Genomic DNA, 23,773 nt, shown 5'->3' with positions numbered 1-23,773 from the left:
TCCTCCTGTATATCCTCATCTGTGTCAGATAGTATATAGTAGAGCAGGCAAACCACGCTTTTGTGGTCCTGCATGAGAGGGGGGCTGTGTAACATCTGCCCTAGCAGCTAAATATGCAACAGCCTGTTGTAGTAGCTGAGTTTTCTGAACATTAGAAGTGAGCTGGGATGACATATCAGACATCATATTTTTCAGAGACCCTAGCCATGCGGGCTCTGGACCCTCTCCTCCAGCCGCTTCACTTATTTGTGAAGATTGGCTGCATTGTTCAACAGAAACAGAACCAGATGATACTGGAGAGAATCTAGTGTGACATACACTGCACAGCTTGTGTTTACCCATGTTTCACAGCAAGCACAATAACATACACAAAGAGAGTAATATATCTCAAGCCTGCCCTTACTGTATGTGAGAGGAGACACACAGAGAGAAGGACACCAGTACACCCCTAGTTGCACAGCCCTAGTGAGGCTGACAGCTAACTATATATCAGGTAAACACTAATAATGTCTGTCCTGTAGAGGACCCAGATAGTGTACAATAGCGGCTCTCCCCCTTTGCTACACCCTGTAGCAGTTTTCTAGTGTGTCTAGTAAGGCAGGAAGCGCTGTGTGTGCTGTCTGTGGCTTCATTAAGCAGAGGAAGGCGCCAAAATGTCTCTGGGCCCGCTCTGGGGTAGCTCCGCCCCCTCCAATGGCGCCGGATCTACAGTGATTATTTACACTGGCAATGTTTCCTGTTTGCTTAAAAACATCACCCAAGTGCTAGTTCAAGCGATTGTCGGCCAGTCTACACGGGGGACCCTAGCAGGAGCCCCCGAGGAGGGACCCGTACGCCGCGCGCGGTCAGCCGCACTTTGAACCTGTGGGAACCCCCTAGCGGGGCCCCCAGTTTGTACTCCCCACAGACGTCACCTTCAGGCAGTGTTAGGGGTGTGCGGCGTGCTGCGATTGTGACAGCCAAGGCGCAGTGCCTCGCTGAACAACAACCCCTCAGCGGGGAAGCGGCTCTACACCTCGCAGGGCCGGTGACCGTCTCACCCAAACAGCATACCGAAAATAACAAACATTAAAAAGAAATTGAAGAAAACTCTCTGGAGCTCAGAGATGTGCATCCTCTCCCGAGGGCACTTTTTTCTAAATTGCCTGGGAGAGGGGAGAGGGGAGGAGCCAGCGCACCCAGTGAAGAAATTTAAAGTGCACTGGCTCCTTTGGACCCAGTCTGTATCCCATCGTACTAGATTCCCAAATATCCCTTATGGATTCTGGAGAAATAGAACCTAACAGACTTACAGACAAAGGATGCACCTGGGTAAAACCATGGTGTGATCACTGGTGTACCTATAAATGGGTGCAAGGTCCATTGAGTCCAGGGGGGCCCACACACCCATATAATTATACATACCGCTGCGTCGGCCTGACTTTAGCTGCAGAGCTGTAGAAATTTTCTAGGCATGCACTCCATTTACTTGGAGACATGCCCATGCACAGTAGACTCTGGCACAATGTCAGAATATGGTGCACTGCTGGAGAGGAGGGGGCCCAATCGGAGCCTGCACAGGGCACCCCCTCTCTTATAAACCGCCTCTGGTTGTGATGTAAATGGTGGAAATGCATTTAGTATTTTAGTCATGTTGGGTAAACATGGGCGGCTTTTATACGTAGCGCACAAATGCAAGACAACTCCCACCTGTATATATAACTGCACATTTTACATTTTACCCCACTGCAGTGAAACATGGTTTTGTCAACTGCTCTTTCTATGGATTTACTCTTATATAAGTACAGATGTGAGCAGATTATACATGTACTACTATATCTGTACCTGGTTCTTCAGTAACATCCACTTTTGCCACATTGATATTGAGGGCTGAACCTTGTTTTGCAAAACTCTCCCACTCTGACTGAAATTGCTGACATGCCGGACACCAGGGAGCATAGCTGAAATACAAAAATATATATATTATTATACATCAAAGAATACAATACATTTGCAGATTACCTTTCTATTACATCATCCTTTATTTATATGGTGCTACAAGGTGCGCAGCGCCTTAGGAAGTACAAAAACAGGCAGTGGTGAGGAGATGATGGTAGAAGTGAGGGAAGGAAAAGCCCAAGAGGAAAGATGGCCATGACCAGAAACCCACTGGAAGATCAGTATTTATTTAACATAAACAATATATAAAAAAAATATCCATCAAGTTGGGTAAGATGAGCCAGTGTGTAAGTTGACCCACGTTTCGTTGTCATGTGACCATAAATTTAGGAAGCACCAGTCGTTTCTGGCTGTGATGGAGAGATGCACATGATAAAGTGGTAACCTTTCATAGGATTTCTGCTTGTCAAAGTAGATTTTCTACATGTTAAGTAGAATGATTTATGTCAAAGCAAATGTATCCAGGTCTAAAAATATATATCTTACATATATATATCTTCAATAACTGTCGGAAAGCTGACGTCTTGTCGGAAAGACAGCAGCTTCCGACAGAAATAGGTCGGAAGGGGTTCCGACCTATTCAATAGGGGCTGATTTTTCCCGAAAAGTCAGGAATTCACGACTTGTCAGAAAACACGTGGATCGGCGCAATAGCCGCTGATCCACGTGCTTCTGTCGGAAATGGGGCCAAATCCGACAGGTTTTGGCCCCCTTTCCGACAAACTCAATCCAACTTGAAAACAAGTCGGATTGAGGTGAGGAGACGAGCGGTGCTGCGGGCGGCTGAGGGAGCTGAGATCGGCGGCCGGCGGGAGGAGCTGGCTGCGGAGGGACATGTCTGTGGCGGCGGTGGGAGGCGCTGCAGGGAGAGAGGTGCCAGGCCGGCGCCTCCCACCGCCGCCACAGACATGTCCCCACGCAGCCAGCTCCTCCCGCCGGCCGCCTATCTCAGCTCCCCCTGCCGCCGCCCCGCTCACTCCCCCTGCCGTTAATCCCCGCGCCGGCCGCCACCATCTGCACCCCGGCCGCTGCTGTCAGCGCATCCGCAGCCGCTGACAGCTGCGGCAGCACAGGACCCTGTGTACGGCCAAATCCGACAGTCAGATTTGCCAGTCCATTGAATATGGGTTGTCGGATCCATTCCGACAACTGCATGTCGGAATGGATTTGTCTCTCAATTCTATATACCCCTATGTAGACAAAAGTGATTGGACCCTGACCGCAAATAGATCGAGATTTTATTGACGTCAGTACTTTGTAGGCACACCACAGGCAGTTATAATTGCAGACACTCTCCTTGGCAGACTGTCCACAAGTTTCTGGACAACAGCAGGATGAATGTTTTGCCATTCCACCTTAAATACAGTGACCAACTGCGACAACGAAGAAGGTCAAGTCAGTCTACAACGTACCAGTCGCTCCAGTTCGTCCTAGAGGTTCTCAATGTGATTAAGATCTGGACTCCGTCTAGCTGCAGGGGCACACCATTTCACTTGCTCTGGAAGGAGGTGACGTGGTCCAAATCACTTTTGTCTACATCGTTTATAAAACGTGAATCATTAACTAAAGATTAGCCTTAATTACTAAGCTAGACAACTTTTTTCAAAGTTAGGGGGATATCCAATTTTTACTGGGGCTAATTATCCTGCCGGGGGCTATCTAATTAGTCCCGATAAGCAGGCACGAGACCCGAATTATCTGGGATTTTGTTTCACCTGCCTCAGGCAGGCGAAGCAACATCCCCGGAAACAGCCCCATTTGTTTCATCCGAACACACACAGGTTTCACTGAACCTGTGTGTTTTCAGGAGATCAGCCTTTTTTTTTTTCTTTTTTTTTTTTTACAGGCGATCCATTTTGGACAGCCTGTAAAAAAAAAAAAATTAAATCGAAGAAACGGCGGAAAAAAGTATGAAAAACAGCCGTTTTCCGGACCCAATGGGGTAAATTTACTAATATGGGAGTTCTATTTAAGATGGGATGTTGCCCATAGCAACCAATCAGATTATACTTCTCATTTATCTAGCACCTTCTAGAAGATAATACCTGGAATCTGATTGGTTGCTATGGGCAACATCCCATCTTAAATAGAACTCCCATCTTAGTAAATTTACCCCAATGTTTTACCGGGGATAATTGGATATCCCCCATGGTGGCTATACAAGATTTTTCAGGAGAATCTGGCTATTGAGCCACAAAACCACATTTTTTATTTTTTTTATTTTTTGAGAAGTCATACTTTAGGAAGTCATAATTTTACAGCTATTTGTCATAGATGCAGTCTCATAATTTCAATTAACAGGAGACATCCTGAAATAGAGGTAGAGGTTTTAACTTTACTTCTGTCTTATCACTTTCCTAGAGGATAACAAAGTAAAAAATGGTTCATCTTATTCCACTGCCCTCTATATACAGTATATTGTGGCAATATCAAGCTAGATGGCGATAGTGAACCATGTATTCTGTGTGGGGCTTAAGGGATCCGCCCACACAAGAGAAAAGGGAGGTGTGACCAAACCTATGTGCTGCCATGTGGAGACAACCCAGGAGGGACTGTGGAAGTCGAGTAAGGTTGCTGCATATTAGTACCATGGGGATGTACCAAAGCTCCCAGAACGGGAGGGAGAGCGCGCAGGCTCCTGCAGAACTGCTTGACCAAACTTGAGGTCATCAGAGGCCAAAGTATCGAACTTAGCAAACGTGTTCGAACCTGACCAAGTAGCTGCTCGGCAAAGCTGTAAGGCCGAGACACCCCGGGTAGCCGCCCAGAAAGAACCCACTTTACGAGTAGAGAGTGGGCCTTAACCGATTTTGGACACGGCTATCCTGCCGTAGAATAGGCATGCTGGATGGTGAACCTGATCCAGCGAGAAATCGACTGCTTAGAAACAGGACACCCAATTTTCTTGGGATCATAGAGGACAAACAGAGTCAGATTTTCCATGATAAGCAGTCCTCTTCACATAAATCTTCAAAGTCCTCATAACATCCAAGGCCTTTGAAGCAATTGAGGAGTCAGTAGCCACTGGCACCACAATAGGTTGGTTGATATGAAAGGCCGACAAAACCTTAGGAAGGAACGGTGGACGAGTAATGTTTAGAAGTTACCCCCTTCCTAGCCTGTATCAGGGTAGGAATAACCTCGCTCGGAATACCCTTCCGAGCTAAGATCTGGCGCTCAACCGCCATGCCGTCAAACGTAGCCGTGGTAAGAATTGATAAGCGAACGGCCACTGCAGTAGAAGATCCTCTCGAAGAGGTAGGGGCCTTGGATCTTCCAGCAGTAGATCCAGCAGATCCGCGTACCAAGCCCTCCTTGGCCAGTCTGGAGCAATGAGCATTTTGCAAGTTGTAGAACTCTTGGAATTAGAGGAAGTGGAGGCAATACATACACGGACGTGAACACCCACGGCGTTACTAGTGCATCCACCGCCACAGCCTGTGGGTCCCTCGACCTGGAACAGAACCTCCGCAGCTTCTTGTTGAGGTGGGAGGCCATCATGTCTATGTGAGGAACCCCCCACCAACTGGTTACCTCCTCGAACACGTCCGGGTGGAGGCCCCACTCTCCTGGATGGAGATCGTGTCTGCTGAGGAAGTCCACTTCCCTGTTGTCTACTCCCGGAATGAAGATTGCTGACAACGCTACAGCGTGTCTTTCCGCCCAGAGGAGGATTTTTGTCACATCCGACATTGCAGCCCTGTTCTTCGTTCCGCCTTGTCGGTTTATGTAGGCCACTGTGGTCACGTTGTCCGACTGCACCTGAACAGCTCGATCCTGTAGAAGGTGTGCTGCTTGAAGAAGGCCGTTGTATACGGCTCTTAGCTTCAGGATGTTTATCGGAAGGAGGGACTCCTGACACGACCATCTTCCTTGAAAGGTTTCCCCTTGAGCAACTGCTCCCCAACCTCTTAGACTTGCATCCATGGTTAGAAGGATCCAGTCCTGAACTCCGAACCTTCGGCCCTCCAGAAGGTGTGGTAGTTGTAGCCACCAGAGTAGCGAAATCCTGACAGACGTATCCTCAGGTGCATGTGTAGGTGAGATCCCGACCACTGGTCCAAGAGATGCAGTTGAAAGGAGCTAGCATAAAACTTTCCATACTGCAGAGCCTCGTAGGAAGCAACCATCTTCCCCAGAAGGCGGATGCACTGATGAACCGACACCCTAGCAGGCTTCAAGACATCCCGAACCATGCTTTGAATCACCAACGCTTTCTCGACCGGTAGAAACACCCTCTGTACCTCCGTGTCGAGGATCATCCCCAGGAAAGACAGCCTCCTTGTCGGCTCCAGATGAGACTTTGGAAGCTTCAGAATCCAACCGTGCTCCTTGAGCAGATGCGTCGTGAGAGCAATGGATCTTAACTTCTCCTTGGACAATGCCTTCATCAGCAGATCGTCCAGATACGGAATTATGTTCACCCCCTGCTTGAGGAGAACCATCATCTCTGCCATGGTGAAGACCCTAGGTGCCGTGGAGAGACCGAACGGCAGTGCCTGAAACTGATAGTGATCGTCCAACAGTGCAAACCAGAGATAAGCCTGATGCAGCGACCAAATGGGAACGTGTAAGGTACGCGTCCTTGATGTCCAGGGACACATAGAACTCCCCCTCCATCAGTCCTGAGATAACTGCCCTCAGAGACTCCATCTTGAATTTGAAGTCCCTGAGATAAGGGTTCAAATATTTCAAGTTCAGAATTGACCTTACTGAACCATCCGGCTTCGGAACCACAAAAAGGTTTGAATAGTAACCTTTGGTCAACTGATGAGGTGGAACTGAAACAATGACCTCGGACAGTACCAATTTTCAGATAGCGTCCAGTAGAATAGCTGTCTGAAGCCTGATTTGAAGAATCTGTGAGGTGGGAGAGTTTGAAACTCCAGCATGTACCCCCGGGACACAATATCCTGTATCCAGGGGTCCAGGCCAGACGACACCCAGACGTGGCTGAAATGCCGGAGTCTTGCTCCCACCTGACCTTCCTCCAGGCTTTGCTGTCCACCGTCATGCTGAGGACTTTGGAGGTACCAGTAGCAGATTTCTGGTCCTGGGAACCTGCGGGAGCACGCTTTATGGATTTGGCACGACCACCTCTAAAGAAGGTGTGAGAGGGCTTGTTCTTTCTAGGCCTAGTGGGCCGAAAAGGACTGTGACGTGTTGGGAGTAAAAGGCTTCTTCGTAGCCGGTGCAGCTGAGGGTAGAAAAGGAGACTTACTCGCTGTAGCATGGCAATCCACGCATCCAGCGCCTCCCCAAACAGAGCCTGACCTGTATAGGGTAGGCTCTCAACACTTTTCCTGGATTCCACGTCCGCAAACTACTGGCGCAGCCAGAGACCGCTGCAAGCAGAGACGGACATGGAGGAGATCCCCGCAGCCACAGAACCCAGATTCTTCATGGATTCTACCAGGAACCCTGCAGAATCCTGTATGTTACATAAAAATAAATAAACGTCACCTTTATCCATTATAGTCAAGTCCACCTGCAGAGTGATTGACTACTTTGCTATAGCTTTTGAAATCCATGCACAGGCAGTAGTAGGCCGCAGTATAGCCCCTGAAGCCGTGTATATAGTAGTGATGTACACCGGCAATTTTTCGGGTTTTGGTTTTGGGTTCGGTTCCGCGGCCGTGTTTTGGGTTCGAACGCGTTTTGGCAAAACCTCACCGAAATTTTTTTGTCGGATTCGGGTGTGTTTTGGATTCGGGTGTTTTTTTCAAAAAACCCTAAAAAACAGCTTAAATCATAGAATTTGGGGGTCATTTTGATCCCATAGTATTATTAACCTCAATAACCATAATTTCCACTCATTTTCAGTCTATTCTGAACACCTCACAATATTATTTTTAGTCCTAAAATTTGCACCGAGGTCGCTGGATGACTAAGCTAAGCGACCCAAGTGGCCGACACAAACACCTGGCCCATCTAGGAGTGGCACTGCAGTGTCACGCAGGATGGCCCTTCAAAAAAATACTCCCCAAACAGCACATGACGCAAAGAAAAAAAGAGGCGCAATGAGGTAGCTGTGTTACTAAGCTAAGCGACCCAAGTGGCCGACACAAACACCTGGCCCATCTAGGAGTGGCACTGCAGTGTCACGCAGGATGGCCCTTCAAAAAAATACTCCCCAAACAGCACATGACGCAAAGAAAAAAAGAGGCGCAATGAGGTAGCTGCGTGACTAAGCTAAGCGACCCTAGTGGCCGACACAAACACCTGGCCCATCTAGGAGTGGCACTGCAGTGCCACGCAGGATGGCCCTTCAAAAAAATACTCCCCAAACAGCACATGACGCAAAGAAAAAAAGAGGCGCAATGAGGTAGCTGTGTGACTAAGCTAAGCGACCCTAGTGGCCGACACAAACACCTGGCCCATCTAGGAGTGGCACTGCAGTGTCACGCAGGATGGCCCTTCAAAAAAATACTCCCCAAACAGCACATGACGCAAAGAAAAATGAAAGAAAAAAGAGGTGCAAGATGGAATTGTCCTTGGGCCCTCCCACCCACCCTTATGTTGTATAAACAGGACATGCACACTTTAACGAACCCATCATTTCAGCGACAGGGCCTGCCACACGACTGTGACTGAAATGACTGGTTGGTTTGGGCCCCCACCAAAAAAGAAGCAATCAATCTCTCCTTGCACAAACTGGCTCTACGGAGGCAAGATGTCCACCTCATCATCATCGTCCGATTCATCACCCCTTTCACTGTGTACATCCCCCTCCTCACAGATTATTATTCGTCCCCACTAGAATCCACCATCTCAGGTCCCCGTGTACTTTCTGGAGGCAATTGCTGCTGGTGAATGTCTCCACGGAGAAATTGATTATAATTCATTTTAATGAACATCATCTTCTCCACATTTTCTGGAAGTAACCTCGTACGCCGATTGCTGACAAGGTGAGCGGCGGCACTAAACACTCTTTCGGAGTACACACTGGAGGGAGGGCAACTTAGGTAGAATAAAGCCAGTTTCTGCAAGGGCCTCCAAATTGCCTCTTTTTCCTGCTAGTATACGTACGGACTGTCTGACGTGCCTACTTGGATGCGGTCACTCATATAATCCTCCACCATTCTTTCAATGGTGACAGAATCATATGCAGTGACAGTAGACGACATGTCCGTAATCGTTGGCAGGTCCTTCAGTCCGGACCAGATGTCAGCACTCGCTCCAGACTGCCCTGCATCACCGCCAGCGGGTGGGCTTGGAATTCTTAGCCTTTTCCTCGCACCCCCAGTTGCGGGAGAATGTGAAGGAGGAGATGGTGACGGGTCACGTTCCGCTTGACTTGACAATTTTCTCACCAGCAGGTCTTTGAACCTCTGCAGACTCTTGTCTGCCGGAAAGAGAGATACAACGTAGGTTTTAAATCTAGGATCGAGCACGGTGGCCAAAATGTAGTGCTCTGATTTCAACAGATTGACCACCCGTGAATCCTGGTTAAGCGAATGAAGGGCTCCATCCACAAGTCCCACATGCCTAGCGGAATCGCTCTGTTTTAGCTCCTCCTTCGATGCCTCCAGCTTCTTCTGCAAAAGCCTGATGAGGGGAATGACCTAACTCAGGCTGGCAGTGTCTGAACTGACTTCACGTGTGGCTAGTTCAAAAGGTTGCAGAACCTTGCACAACGTTGAAATCATTCTCCACTGCGCTTGAGACAGGTGCATTCCACCTCCTTTGCCTATATCGTGGCCAGATGTATAGGCTTGAATGGCCTTTTGCTGCTCCTCCATCCTCTGAAGCATATAGAGGGTTGAATTCCACCTCGTTACCACCTCTTGCTTCAGATGATGGCAGGGCAGGTTCAGGTGTTTTTGGTGGTGCTCCAGTCTTCTGTACGCGGTGCCTGTACGCCGAAAGTGGCCCGCAATTCTTCTGGCCACCGACAGCATCTCTTGCACGCCCCTGTCGTTTTTTAAATAATTCTGCACCACCAAATTCAAGGTATGTGCAAAACATGGGACGTGCTGGAATTTGCCCAGATGTAATGCACGCACAATATTGCTGGCGTTGTACGATGCCACAAATCCCCAGGAGAGTCCAATTGGGGTAAGCCATTCTGCGATGATCTTCCTCAGTTGCCGTAAGAGGTTTTCAGCTGTGTGCGTATTCTGGAAAGCGGTGATACAAAGCGTAGCCTGCCTAGGAACGAGTTGGCGTTTGCGAGATGCTGCTACCTGTGCCGCCGCTGCTGTTCTTGCTGCGGGAGGCAATACATCTACCCAGTGGGTTGTCACAGTCATGTAGTCCTGAGTCTGCCCTGCTCCACTTGTCCACATGTCCGTGGTTAAGTGGACATTGGGTACAACTGCATTTTTTAGGACACTGGTGACTCTTTTTCTGACATCTGTGTACATTCTCGGTATCGCCTGCCTAGAGAAATGGAACCTAGATGGTATTTGGTACCGGGGACACAGTACCTCAATCAAGTCTATAGTTGGCTCTGAAGTAACGATGGATACCGGAACCACGTTTCTCACCGCCCAGGCTGCCAAGGCCTCAGTTATCCGCTTTGCAGCAGGATGACTGCTGTGATATTTCATCTTCCTCGCAAAGGACTGTTGGACAGTCAATTGCTTACTGGAAGTAGTACAAGTGGTCTTCCGACTTCCCCTCTGGGATGACCATCGACTCCCAGCAGCAACAACAGCAGCGCCAGCAGCAGTAGGCGTTACACGCAAGGATGCATCGGAGGAATCCCAGGCAGGAGAGGACTCATCAGACTTGCCAGTGACATGGCCTGCAGGACTATTGGCTTTCCTGGGTAAGGAGGAAATTGACACTGAGGGAGTTGGTGGTGTGGTTTGCGTGAGCTTGGTTACAAGAGGAAGGGATTTACTGGTCAGTGGACTGCTTCCGCTGTCGCCCAAAGTTTTTGAACTTGTCACTGACTTATGATGAATGCGCTGCAGGTGACGTATAAGGGAGGATGTTCCGAGGTGGTTAACGTCCTTACCCCTACTTATTACAGCTTGACAAAGGCAACACACGGCTTGACACCTGTTGTCCGCATTTGTGTTGAAATAATTCCACACCGAAGAGCTGATTTTTTTTTGTATTTTGACCAGGCATGTCAATGGCCATATTCCTCCCACGGACAACAGGTGTCTCCCCGGGTGCCTGACTTAAACAAACCACCTCACCATCAGAATCCTCCTTGTCAATTTCCTCCCCAGCGCCAGCAACACCCATATCCTCATCCTGGTGTACTTCAACACTGACATCTTCAATTTGACTATCAGCAACTGGACTGCGGGTGCTCCTTCCAGCACTTGCAGGGGGCGTGCAAATGGTGGAAGGCGCAAGCTCTTCCCGTCCAGTGTTGGGAAGGTCAGGCATCGCAACCGACACAATTGGACTCTCCTTGGGGATTTGTGATTTCGAAGAACGCACAGTTCTTTGCTGTGCTTTTGCCAGCTTAAGTCTTTTCATTTTTCTAGCGAGAGGCTGAGTGCTTCCATCCTCATGTGAAGCTGAACAACTAGCCATGAACATAGGCCAGGGCCTCAGCCATTCCTTGCCACTCCGTGTCGTAAATGGCATATTGGCAAGTTTACGCTTCTCCTCAGACGCTTTTAATTTTGATTTTTGGGTCATTTTTTTACTGATCTTTTGTGTTTTGGATTTTACATGCTCTGTACTATGACATTGGGCATCGGCCTTGGCAGACGACGTTGATGGCATTTCATCGTCTCGGCCATGACTAGTGGCAGCAGCTTCAGCACGAGGTTTAAGTGGATCTTGATCTTTCCCTATTTTTTTAACCTCCACATTTTTGTTCTCCATATTTTAATGCGCACAACTAAAAGACACCACAGGTATACAATGTAGATGGATGGATATACTACTAGTATACTTTATGTATGACGACGAGTGACGACACAGAGGTAGGTACAGCAGTGGCCTACCGTACTGCTATATACAGTATTATGGACCTGGTGGACAGTGTCAGCAGACTGCGTTTATAGTATAAAGAAAAAAAAGACACCACAGGTATACAATGTAGATGGATGGATATACTACTAGTATACTTTATGTATGACGACGAGTGACGACACAGAGGTAGGTACAGCAGTGGCCTACCGTACTGCTATATACAGTATAATGGACCTGGTGGACACTGTCAGCAGACTGCGTTTATAGTATAAAGAAAAAAAAGACACCACAGGTATACAATGTAGATGGATGGATATACTACTAGTATACTTTATGTATGACGACGAGTGACGACACAGAGGTAGGTACAGCAGTGGCCTACCGTACTGCTATATACAGTATAATGGACCTGGTGGACACGGTCAGCAGACTGCGTTTATAGTATAAAGAAAAAAGACACCACAGGAGTGTTTTTCAGGCAGACAAACGTATACTGGTGGTCACTGTCAGCAAAACTCTGCACTGTACTCCTGCTATAGCTGCTCCCCAGTCTCCCCACAATTAAGCAGTGTGAGCACTCAGCACAGTCAGATATATCATGCAGCACACTAAGGCTGAGCACGGATATGGTATGGAGCGTTTTTTTCAGGCAGAGAACGGATTAAAAAAAACTAGCAAAACTCTGCACTGTACTCTTCCTGTCCTAACAGCTGCTCCCCAATCCTCCCCACAATAAGCTAAGCAGTACTAATCAATCAGATCAACTAACTCTAAGGCTCTATAACTAAACGGAGAGGACACCAGCCACGTCCTCTCCCTATCAATCTCAATGCACGTGTGAAAATGGCGGCGACGCGCGGCTGCTTATATAGAATCCGAATCTCGCGAGAATCCGACAGCGGGATGACGACGTTCGGGCGCGCTCGGGTTAGCCGAGCAAGGCGGGAGGATCCGAGTCTGCTCGGACCCGTGTAAAAAGAGTTAAGTTCGGGGGGGTTCGTTTTCCGAGAAACCGAACCCGCTCATCACTAGTATATAGATTTGAGCGTGGCATCCACTTTGCGATCTGCCAGGTCTTTCAACGCGGTAGATCCCGGGACTGGTAGGACCACCTGTTTTGACAGCCTAGAGACAGAGGCGTCAACTATAGGCGGAGACTCCAATTTTTTTCTATCATCTTCCGTGAAGGGAAAAGCAACCAGAACCCTTTTAGGGATCTGGAATTTTTTCTCCGGGTTTTCCCAGGCTTTTTCAAATATAGCATTTAATTCCTTAGATGTCGGGAAGGTGAGATGGGCTTTCTTACTGTCTGTGAAAAAGGCCTCCTCAACCAGCTTAGGTGGTGTGTCAGAAATATGTAGCACATCCCGCATGGCCTCAATCATCAACTGTACCTTCTTGGCAAGTGATGCTGACCCCCTCGACACACCCCCATCACCGTCTGCTGTGTCAGAATTGTTATCCGTGTCATTCTACATAATCTAGACAAGAGCATGTTTGTTAGAATGTACCGCAGAGGGCCCCGGGGGAGCAGTATCTGACCATACTGCCATAGAGGACTGCAATACCCGAGTAGCATGCTCAGTTCTTGCAACCCTTTCAGAAATCTGAGAAATAGCACCCCTAGGAGAGGTTAACCACTCCGGTTTTCTAGCTGGGATCTGCGCTACAACAGAGCAATCCTGATTACATGGGATGGGATCTTCCTGAGAAGATAAATCCTCCGCAGCATATGAGTCTCTAGACATGTTTGCTTGCACACCCCACATACACACAGGGTACAGGACAGACAGAGTTTCCCCCCCAAGAATGGCAGAGACACACAGAGATTGGAGCCAACCCACACACACCACTATATAGGTATAGGGAGACCCTTAGCCAGGGTCCTTAATAGGTGACACAGTCTTTACACAACTACCTGGTACCGTACAGATGGCTGGAGGTGCTCTGGAGGGACTGCTCTTCCACTGGCAGCGTGTCTGCTGGCAGGAAAATGGCACTGAACGCTGCTGGGTCCGCTCTGCGGAGAAGCTCCGCCCCCTTAATGGCGCTGTCTTCCCGCTCTTCCAAGATTATACTGGCCTGAGGATTTAGTGCTGCCTGAGATCTGCGGACCCAGACAGGCTTTCCGGTCAGTGTAGGGTTAAGGCGCCGGCTCAGGGCGCCCCTCACAGCGCCGCACCCAAGTACCGCTGAACTCCTCGGAGCGCATTTAGTACTGCGCTCCTACCCTGTAGCCATCTTCACATTGGCTCCCTGCTTGTTAGGGAGCCAATGACTCACTCGCCACACTTCAGCTCTGTAACGGGGTGGCAGCATGCTGCTGGGGTGAGCGTTCCCCTGCGGCGGGGAGCGATCTATCCCCTCTGGAGCTCAGTGTCCAGTCAGCGGAGACAGTGGCTCAGACCCCGCAGGGTGGACACTGCTCCCCCCCTCAGTCCCTCGATGCAGGGAGGCTGTTGCCAGCAGCCTCCCTGTAAAAAAACAAACTCTAAAATAAACTTTTCTAAAGAAGCTCTATAGAGCTCCCCTAGCTGTGACCGGCTCCTTCGGGCACATTTTCTAAACTGAGTTTGGTAGGAGGGGCATAGAGGGAGGAGCCAGCCCACACTGTTAAACTCTTAAAGTGCCAACGGCTCCTGGTGGACCCGTCTATACCCCATGGTACTAATAAGGACCCCAGCATCCTCTAGGACGTAAAAGAGAAAAAGAGACCACTGCTGTGTGGAGACAGCCCAGTTGAGACCGTGGAAGTCAAGTGAGGCTGACCTCGGTACAGAGCCCAGGTTGGACTGAGGCAGCCAGAAGCCAGAGGCCAAGCCCGGCTAGGAAACCATACTTCTGAGAGACAGGACTCAAAAGACTTTGCATGCAGACACACACAAGTTAATAAGCTTGACGGCAGGTAGCTAATGCTGGAGATCAGGGTGACCCTCAGCAATGGAATACTTGCAATTCTACTTGGCATTTTAGCAATAATAATCTCCCTACTATCCACAGTTATGTGACCCACTCCATCACAGTAGCAGCACATAAACTTGTCCAGGAGTCTCCTGAATTTCAGGGAAGGATTCCCACATCCTGCCAACTTTCAACAGCGAGTGGCAAGGCCATGCTGATGGAAATTACATCACCATGCCTCCCCTACCCCACATACGCTCACACTTGTCACATGGATCTTCCCTCTGGACAGAGATCAAAAAGTGATGGGGGGGATGTTACAACGGAAACTTACTAAAGTGCCAGAGTTCAAGTAGGGATACATGTGTTTTATTCTGTTGGTCACACACAACAAGCGTGCTTAGCACTTCTGCAGTGCTAGGTCACTCTCATAGGGTCACCTTACATCAACACTAGGTCGCTCTCATAGGATCGCCTTACATCAAGACTTTCTCACCAAATATCTGCATGGTTTGGAGATGCAAGATCAATGGAACTAAATTTCGACTACATCATACTGTTTATGCCCATTCCAGGACCTGTTCCTAGAATACATTCTGACTAATGCAGAAAAGAAAGTTGTTGCGTATGACTAAAGCTTTGCCTCTTGCAAAGCAATCCTTCTTGCCACAGGTCAATAAACACAGGAGGCATTAGAATAAAACATTTTTGTATCCCCATACTTTAAATCTAAACACAATCATCAAGCCTTGGAAGTCAAATTCATTTTGCTGCAACTCTGTTACGGCCCACATGTACAGAATAATTAAACATCTCCTAAGGCTCTATCATCTTTTCAGTCTGCTCGTTGGATTATGTATGAACAGCTCCAAGATAAACAATTTCTGCTACTTTACAGTGAAAAAAAAAAAAAAAAGGCAGAGGAAACAATGTACAGCACTTTCCACATCATGGGCGACTCTTACTCGTACACAAAAGTAGCTTCAAGCATGACGTTTAATACAAGAATAAAGCATTACAATCAGACATAGAAGGTTATTGTTCTCCCAAGTAATATACTAGGGTTTCTATGGAGTTACCTCATTCAGTTCAAGATGCGTCTCGGATATCCCATTACTGTGTAGAACTTACGTCTCAAAAATAAGAAAAACAAACACAAAACTTGATGGCACTTTGTGTGGCTACTGAAGTTTTGTGGTACCCATGATTACACGGACTTCTGACACTTTAAACATTCACATAGTGGGCTTCATTTAGAATTAGATGGCCTTTGTACCCCAAATGTTCAATGTAAAGATTTGGTTGAAATTTTTTTTTTTTTTTTTAAAGTGTACGGATGTGTGTATATGGGGTGATTGCCATCTCAGGATAAGTCCCTAAAACAGCAGCGTTTCTGCCTCAGCGGAAAGCCAGGCATAGAAATAAGTCTGCACAAAAATAATCTTATGGCAGTACCTCACAGTAGAACCCGTTAGTGGGAACCAAACAGAAATGCACAAAAAAAAAAAAAAAAGACACAGAAGTCGCTAAAAAAGTGCAGTTGTCCATAAATAAGTTCATATAAGATGTGGGCCAGATGTATCATCGCTTGGAAAGTGATAAAATGGGAGAGTGAAAAAGAACCAGCCAATCAGCTCCTAACTGCCATTTTTCAAACTCATCCAGTAACACGACAGTTAGGACCTGATTGGCTGGTACTTTTTCACTCTTCATTTTATCATTCTCCAAGAGATGATGCATCTGGCCATTAGACTGGACAACGTTCATATGTGAATAAAATTGATTTGGACTTGATTTTATTCCAAAGTTGAAGTTTTTTTTCATCCAAACTTGAGCTACCACTAATATCCCAATCAGGTGAGTAAAACAATCTGAAATATATACGCTCTCACCAGAACAACACCCCAGAAATGGTACAAAAAGCCTCTTATTAATTGAATATCTGAATTTATTTATTAATAATATCCATAATATTAAATTGTATATAAAAACTTCTTACATCATAAAAAGGTGTTAACAGAGCCGCAACTAGGGGAGGAAAGGGGGGGGGGGCATGTGACCCGGGCGCTGTACTTGAGGGGGCGGTGTCCTGACGAGTGAATTGTTGCTGCAGTTGCGGGACTAAATCAGGGCACCCACAGCGTGTTTTAGTACTGAAAGGAGCTACTGCAAAGACAGCAGCAGCACCTGTCGCAATGAGCTGGTGTTATCGGAGGACACTATGGGGCGGGGACAGTCATATACGCTCTCACCCCTCTCACCTCTGCCCTGCAGCAGCCGGAGGTGGTTGTGGCGAGGATCTCCTCCCTCCTGTCTCTCCTCCTCTCCCGCTTTTTTCTGCCTCTCTGTTGTCACTCTTTGGGTGAGGTGGGCAAATGTAGTTGCCCTGTTTACCCTTATACCCTCTCCCCATCGGCTCTGTCTGTGAGCGGGGCCGCTCCCCTGGGGTCCCCCTGTACGCCGTGCGGCCTCTGCTCACGGAAGTGCAACTTCCTGTCCCCAGCTATTTTCTGTGACAGCCGTGCGGACGCTGCAGTGTGTCTGTGTGTCCCGCGGAGGACACACCAACAGTGAAACTAGAGGCAGATTCCTTCAGAAGGTATGTGCACACCTGACACACACACACACACACACACACACACACACACTCTCTCTCCTCACAGAGGGAGGGAGGAGGGAGCTATTGTCTTCTATGTGGCTGGACACTGCTGCCAGCCCACACACCCACTGTGCATAAGGTATAGCACATCATATTAAGGGATTTATATCCTTAATTGCATAGAATTAGTGTCAATATGTGTATGCTATTCTGACATGTATTTTATATTTTGTATGTCCGTCCAGGTCCGATACATATTGTCATATCAATCATATATGTTGTCATATATATCATACATATTGATACTGATATTTGAGATCTGATACCTGTGTACTGTATATACTGCATAATACCCAGGTCTGACTATCTTTGTGTGAATAAAATCTGTGTGCTACATTGAGTATTCACTTGTGATGTTATGATTTGTCTATCTCTGTTTTATCAAATTTGATTCATAAAAATATACGCAGTTAGCTTAGCTGACTGCAGGCAAGTTTTTGGGTTATTTGAGGGTAATAGCACCTATCTTTTCCTCTATCATTGAGATACATGAGATGTTTTTATTTGGACACTAGTGTGTGGTGTAATGTGAATCGGGCACTACGTGCGGTGTAATGTGAATGAGATTGTGCTACTGTGTGGTGTAATTTGAAAGGAGGTACTATCGTGTGGCCTGCGGTGTGCACTGTCCCGTTATTAAGTATGGGAGAGAGGGGGATGGACTTTAAATTTATGTCAGGAAAACCCATCTGTCATGGTTGAAAAATTTCTAAACGGGCGGGGGTGGGGGGGTCAAATTACTACCTTGCCCCGGGTGAAAAAATCCTAGTTTCGGCCCTGGTGTTACACAGAACCATCGTCAAAGAGGAACAGATGTTATGGATTCCCACCAAACACCCCGCCGAGCGTGAGCTCTATGGTGGGGGCCTCAAAAATGACTTATGGAAAAGGACACCAATACTCTACGCGTTTCGTCCCTTTAACGGAACTTCTTCAGACTCCTGTTTATCCAAAAGCTGCAGTGAGAAGTCCATAAAACAGGAGCATTTCTGCCTCATCGGAAAGCTAGACACAGAAAATATATGTATATTTATCCTTAAGAACATAGTATAAATTTAGCAAGACAGTGTTAGTATAAATGTGAATGCCGCATTGTCCTATTTCTACACAGTATATATGTGTCATATACAGGAGAGGGAATATACAAAAGTTTTTCATGTTAAATATCATAAAATACAAACTCCCCCACATCTGTATATGCTTTTAGCAAGCCAATGGGAAGCCACTTTCCGATGGCAAGTCAAACCGAAATGAAAAATAAGTCAATAAACAAAATTATGCAAATAAAAGATATTTAAACCTGATTTGGGGTCCCATCCTGCTCGTGCAGCCAATGCGAGCTGCGTATTGACAGGTAGACACATTCGCGGGGTGGGCCAGCAGCGCTTTCAGGACGGCTGTCTAACGTCAAAAGCAGCTGCTCCGGTGAGAAAAATTGCAGCTGACCGTCTGCATACGCAGCCTACATTTTGCATCCTGGGCGGCAATGCCCTGCAATAGGCAGCCCCCAGCATGCGAAATAAGGGATTGCAGATTCAGCTTTTTAGCAGAATCATCAATCCATACTGAGTAACCTAAGTATATTTTAATAACAAATATAAATATACAGGCAATAAAATCATACTAAATAAGGGTGAAATCTTATTTACATAATTCTATAATTTAAAATGAATCAACTTTGGAGTATATTTAAAAAAAAAATTCATACAGTATAAAAGTAAACTTTACCAATATCAATCTATTTTATATATATAAAAATAAAAATAAATCAGTGACCAATTCATCATCTTCTCTATAAACATGATGAGTACTTTTACAAGCATATCAAATTGCTATTATGGATGTATTTAAATTTATTCTATATTGATGCTGAGCCACCATTCTTTGGGACTTTTACAAAGTGCCCAGCTTGGGTGAAAATAAACATTTCATGTGCTATTGTATAATCACGAGTGCCCTTTTCTACAGTACATTATTTTCTCTGGACCATTTTTGGAAGAGCCTTAAGGGAGCACCATTAATGATGATACGCTGGATTAGTGTGCAAATGTTTCCACAAGAAGATAATAGGATTTTAAATTACCTACCGGTAAATCCTTTTCTCGTAGTCCGTAGAGGATGCTGGGGTCCACATTAGTACCATGGGGTATAGACTGGTCCCTTGGGAGCCATGGGCACTTTAAGAGTTTAATAGTGTGGGCTGGCTCCTCCCTCTATGCCCATCCTACCAGACTCAGTCTAGAAACTGTGCCCGAGGAGATGGACATACTTCGGGAGAAGGAAATACACAGATAGTGGTGAGATTCACACCAGCTCACACAACAGAAAACCAAGCTAACCAGCTTGAAACAGTTCAGCAACGGCTGAACAACAGTACTTAATCAAGTAACAATGCAGTACTGAACTAAGTAACAAAGGCAGGAAAACGAAGCGCTGGGCGGACGCCCAGCATCCTCTACAGACTACGAGAAAATTATTTACCGGTAGGTAATTAAAATCCTATTTTCTCTTATGTCCTTGAGGATGCTGGGGCCCACATTAGTACCATGGGGATGTACCAAAGCTCTCAGTACGGGAGGGAGAGCGCAGAGGCTCCTGCAGAACCGATTGACCAAACTTTAGGTCCTCAGAGGCCAAAGTATCGAACTTGTAGAACTTAGCAAACGTGTTCGATCCTGACCAAGTATCCACTCGGCAAAGTTGCAAAGCCAAGACACCCCGGGCAGCCGCCCAGGAAGAACCCACTTTCCGAGTAGAGTGGGCCTTAACGGATTTCGAACACTGCAAGCCTGCCGTAGAATACGCATGCTGGATAGTACACCTGATCCTGCGAGAAATCGTCTGCTTAGAAGCAGGCCACCCAACCTTGTTCGGATCATAAAGGACAAACAGAGCGTCCAACTTCCTGTGACGAGAAGTTCTCTTCACATAAATCTTCAAAGCCCTTACAACATCCATGGATTTTGAAGTAATTGAGGAGTCAGTAGTCACTGGCACCACAATAGGTTGGTTGATATGAAAAGCCGACACAACCTTCGGAAGAAATTGCTGACGCGTCCTGAGCTCAACTCTATTTTCATGGAAAATTAAGTAGGGGCTCTTGCAGGACAATGCCCCCAATTCCGACACACGTCTAGCAGATGCCAATGCCAATTGTGTGACCGCCTTCTAAGTAAGGAACTTGACATAAAACTCCTGTAAAGGTTCGAACCAATCCGACTGCAGGAACTGCAGCACCACATTAAGATCCCAAGGTGCCGTAGGAGGCAGAAAGGGAGGCTGGATGTGCAGAACCCCTTTCAAGAATGTCTGAACCTCAGGGAGAGCAGCCAATTGTTTCTGGAAGAATATGGAAAAGGATGAAATCTGTACTTTTATGGAGCCCAAGCGCATGGCCCACATCCACACCTGCTTGCAGAAAGAGGAGAAACCACCCCAGTTGAACCTCCACCGTAGGAAACTTCTTGGATTCACACCAAGACACGTACTTTTTCCAAATCCGATGGTAGTGTTTCGACGTTACTCCTTTCCTAGCCGACGTTCAACCTCCATGCCATCAAACATAGCCATGGTAAGTCTTGATAAGCGAACGGCCCCTGTTGTAGAAGGCCCTCTCGAAGAGGATGAGGCCTTGGATCTTCCAGTAGTAATTCCAGAAGATCTGCATACCAAGCACTTCTTGGCCAGTCCGGAGCAACGAGGATCGCCTGAACTCTTGTTCTTTTTATTAGTTTGAGAATCCTTGGGATGAGTGGAAGTGGAGGGAACACATACACTGACTTGAACACCCACGGAGTTACCAGGGCGTCCACTGCTACTGCCTGTGGGTCCCTCGACCTGGAACAGTACCTCAGAAGCTTTTTGTTGATTTGGGAGGCCATCATGTCTATTTGAGGTACTCCCCAAAGATTTGTCACCTCTGCGAACACCTCTGGGTGGAGGCCCCACTCTCCTGGATGGAGATCCTGTCTGCTGCGGAAGTCCGCTTCCCAGTTGTCCACTCCCAGAATGAAGATTGCTGACAGCGCCACCGCGCGCTTTTCCGTCCAGAGGATGATTGTTACCTCTGACATTGCAGCTCTGCTCTTCGTTCCGCCTTGTCGGTTTATGTAGGCTGCTGTCGTTACACTGTCCGACTGAACCTGAATGGCCCGATCTTTCAGAAGATGTGCCGCTTGTATAAGAAAGTTGTACACAGCCCTTAGTTCCAGAATGTTTATCGGAAGGATGGATTCCAGACTTGACCACCGTCCTTGGAAGTTTTCCCCTTTGGCGACTGCTCCCCAACCTCTGAGACTTGCATCCAATTCTGAATCCCGAACCTGCGGCCCTCTAGTAGGTGAGAGGTTTGCAGCCACCAGAGGAGCGATATTCTGGCTTTCGGTGACAGACGTATCCTCTGGTGCATATGAAGATGAGATCCCGACCATCTGTCCAGGAGATCCAGTTGGAAAGACAGTGCATGAAATCTTCCGTACTGCAGAGCCTCGTAGGAGGCAACCATCTTCTCCAGAAGGCGAATGCACTGATGAACCAATACCCGGGCTGGCTTCAGGACATCCTGGACCATTGTTTGTATCACCAACACTTTCTCCTCCGGCAGAAACACCCTCTGTACTTCCGTGTTGAGGATCATCCCCAGGAAGGACAGTCTCCTTGTCAGTTCCAAATGCTACTTTGGAAGATTCAGGATCCACCTGTGATCCTGGAGAAGTTGAGTTGAGAGAGCAATGCTCTGTAACAGATTCTCCCTGGAAGACGCTTTTATCAGCAGATAGTCCAGATAAGGAATTATGTGCACACCCTGCTTGCAGAGGAGTAGCATCATCTCTGCCATCACCTTGGTAAACACAGTCGGTGCCGTGGAGAGGACAAACGGCAGTGCCTGGAATGGATAGTGACAGTCCAGCAGAGCAAATCTGAGAAAAGCCTGGTGAGGCGGCCAGATCGGAATGTGAAGGTACGCATCCTTGATATCCAGGGATACTAAAAAATTCCATCTCCTCCAGACCTGAGATCACCGCTCTCAGAGACTCCATCTTGAATTTTAATTCCCTCAAATAAGGGTTCAACGACTTTAGATTCAATATTGGCCTGACCGAACCATCCGGCTTCGGTACCACAAACAGGTTTGAGTAATAACCCTTGTTTGCTAAATGAGGTGGAACTGGAACAATGACATTTGACTTTAGCAATTTTTGAATGGCTTCCTGTAGGATAGCACTTTCTGTCCGCAAAGCTGGTATGCCTGATTTGAAGAATCTGTGAGATGGGAGTTCTTGAAACTCCAGTTTGTACCCCTGGGTAACAATATCTTGTACCCAGGGGTCTATGCCTGATGACACCCAGACATGACTGAAATCTCTTAATCTTGCTCCCACCTGCCCGATCACCAGGCTGTGAGGTCCACCGTCATGCCGAGGATTTTGAGGAAGTAGAACCAGGTTTCTGTTCCTGTGAACCTGTTGGTGCAGGTTTTCTGGATTTCCCCCCGACCTCCTCTAAAGAAAGTGGAAGGGGGGGGTCTGGGACTTTTTAACTTTCGCGATCTGAAAGGACTGCATTGTAGACTTAGGATAAGATTTCCTAGTAGGCTGTGTTGCTCAGGGAAGAAACGTTGACTTACCCGCAGTTGCCGTGGAGATCCATGCATCTAACGCTTCCCCAAACAGAGCCTGACCTGTGAAGGGTAGGCTCTCCACACTCTTCTTGGATTCCGCAGACCATTGGCGCAGCCAGAGTCCCGTGCATGCCGAGACAGCCATGGAAAAAGCCCTCACATTAAGATAAGGTCCTTCATGGCCTCCACCATGAAACCTGCAGAGTCCTGTATGTCAATGTCACTTCGATCCATAGAATCTAATTCCTCTAGTAATGTACCTGACCACTTTACTATGGATTAGAAATCCGCACAAGCAATAGTGGGTCTTAACGCTACACCAGTAGCTGTGTATAATGATTTGAGTGTAGTCTCAATCTTACGGTCAGCCGGCTCCTTTAAAGTGGTGGACCCAGGGACAGGTAGAACCACTTTTTTTAGACAACCTAGACACAGAAGCGTCTACTACAGGCGGGATTTCCCACTTTTTCCTGTCCTCCTCACGGAAAGGAAAAGCAGTAAGAACCCTTTTTGGATCTGGAATTTTTTCTCTGGGATTTTCCAGGATTTTTCAAACAATGAGTTTAATTCCTAAGACGCAGGGAATGTAAGAGAGGATTTTTTACTATCAGTAAAGTAAGCCTCCTCTACTTGCTCAGGTACCTTATCAGTAATGTGCAAAATATCCCTAATAGCCTCAATCATGAGTTGCACCCCCATAGCAAGGGATGCACCCCCCTCCCTGCATATCCCCATCACTATCTCCTGTATCAGAGTCGATATCCGTGTCA

The 23,773-nt window shown here is 47.3% G+C and overlaps 1 protein-coding gene across 1 annotated transcript in view; it reads right to left on the bottom strand.

Moving 5' to 3' along the window:
- The window catches only part of TMX4 (thioredoxin related transmembrane protein 4), a 144,439-nt gene that overhangs the window by 54,034 nt on the left and 66,632 nt on the right, over positions 1–23,773 (bottom strand). The window contains exon 2 of the mRNA XM_063918583.1: positions 1,825–1,940. Coding sequence (XP_063774653.1) covers positions 1,825–1,940 — 116 coding nt within the window. The remainder of the gene's footprint in view (positions 1–1,824; positions 1,941–23,773) is intronic.

Source organism: Pseudophryne corroboree, chromosome 4 (genome assembly GCF_028390025.1).
Source record: "Pseudophryne corroboree isolate aPseCor3 chromosome 4, aPseCor3.hap2, whole genome shotgun sequence".
NCBI classification, from domain to species: domain Eukaryota; kingdom Metazoa; phylum Chordata; class Amphibia; order Anura; family Myobatrachidae; genus Pseudophryne; species Pseudophryne corroboree.
Note: the sequence above shows the minus strand (reverse complement) of the source record. Positions and strands in the feature narration are given on the sequence as shown.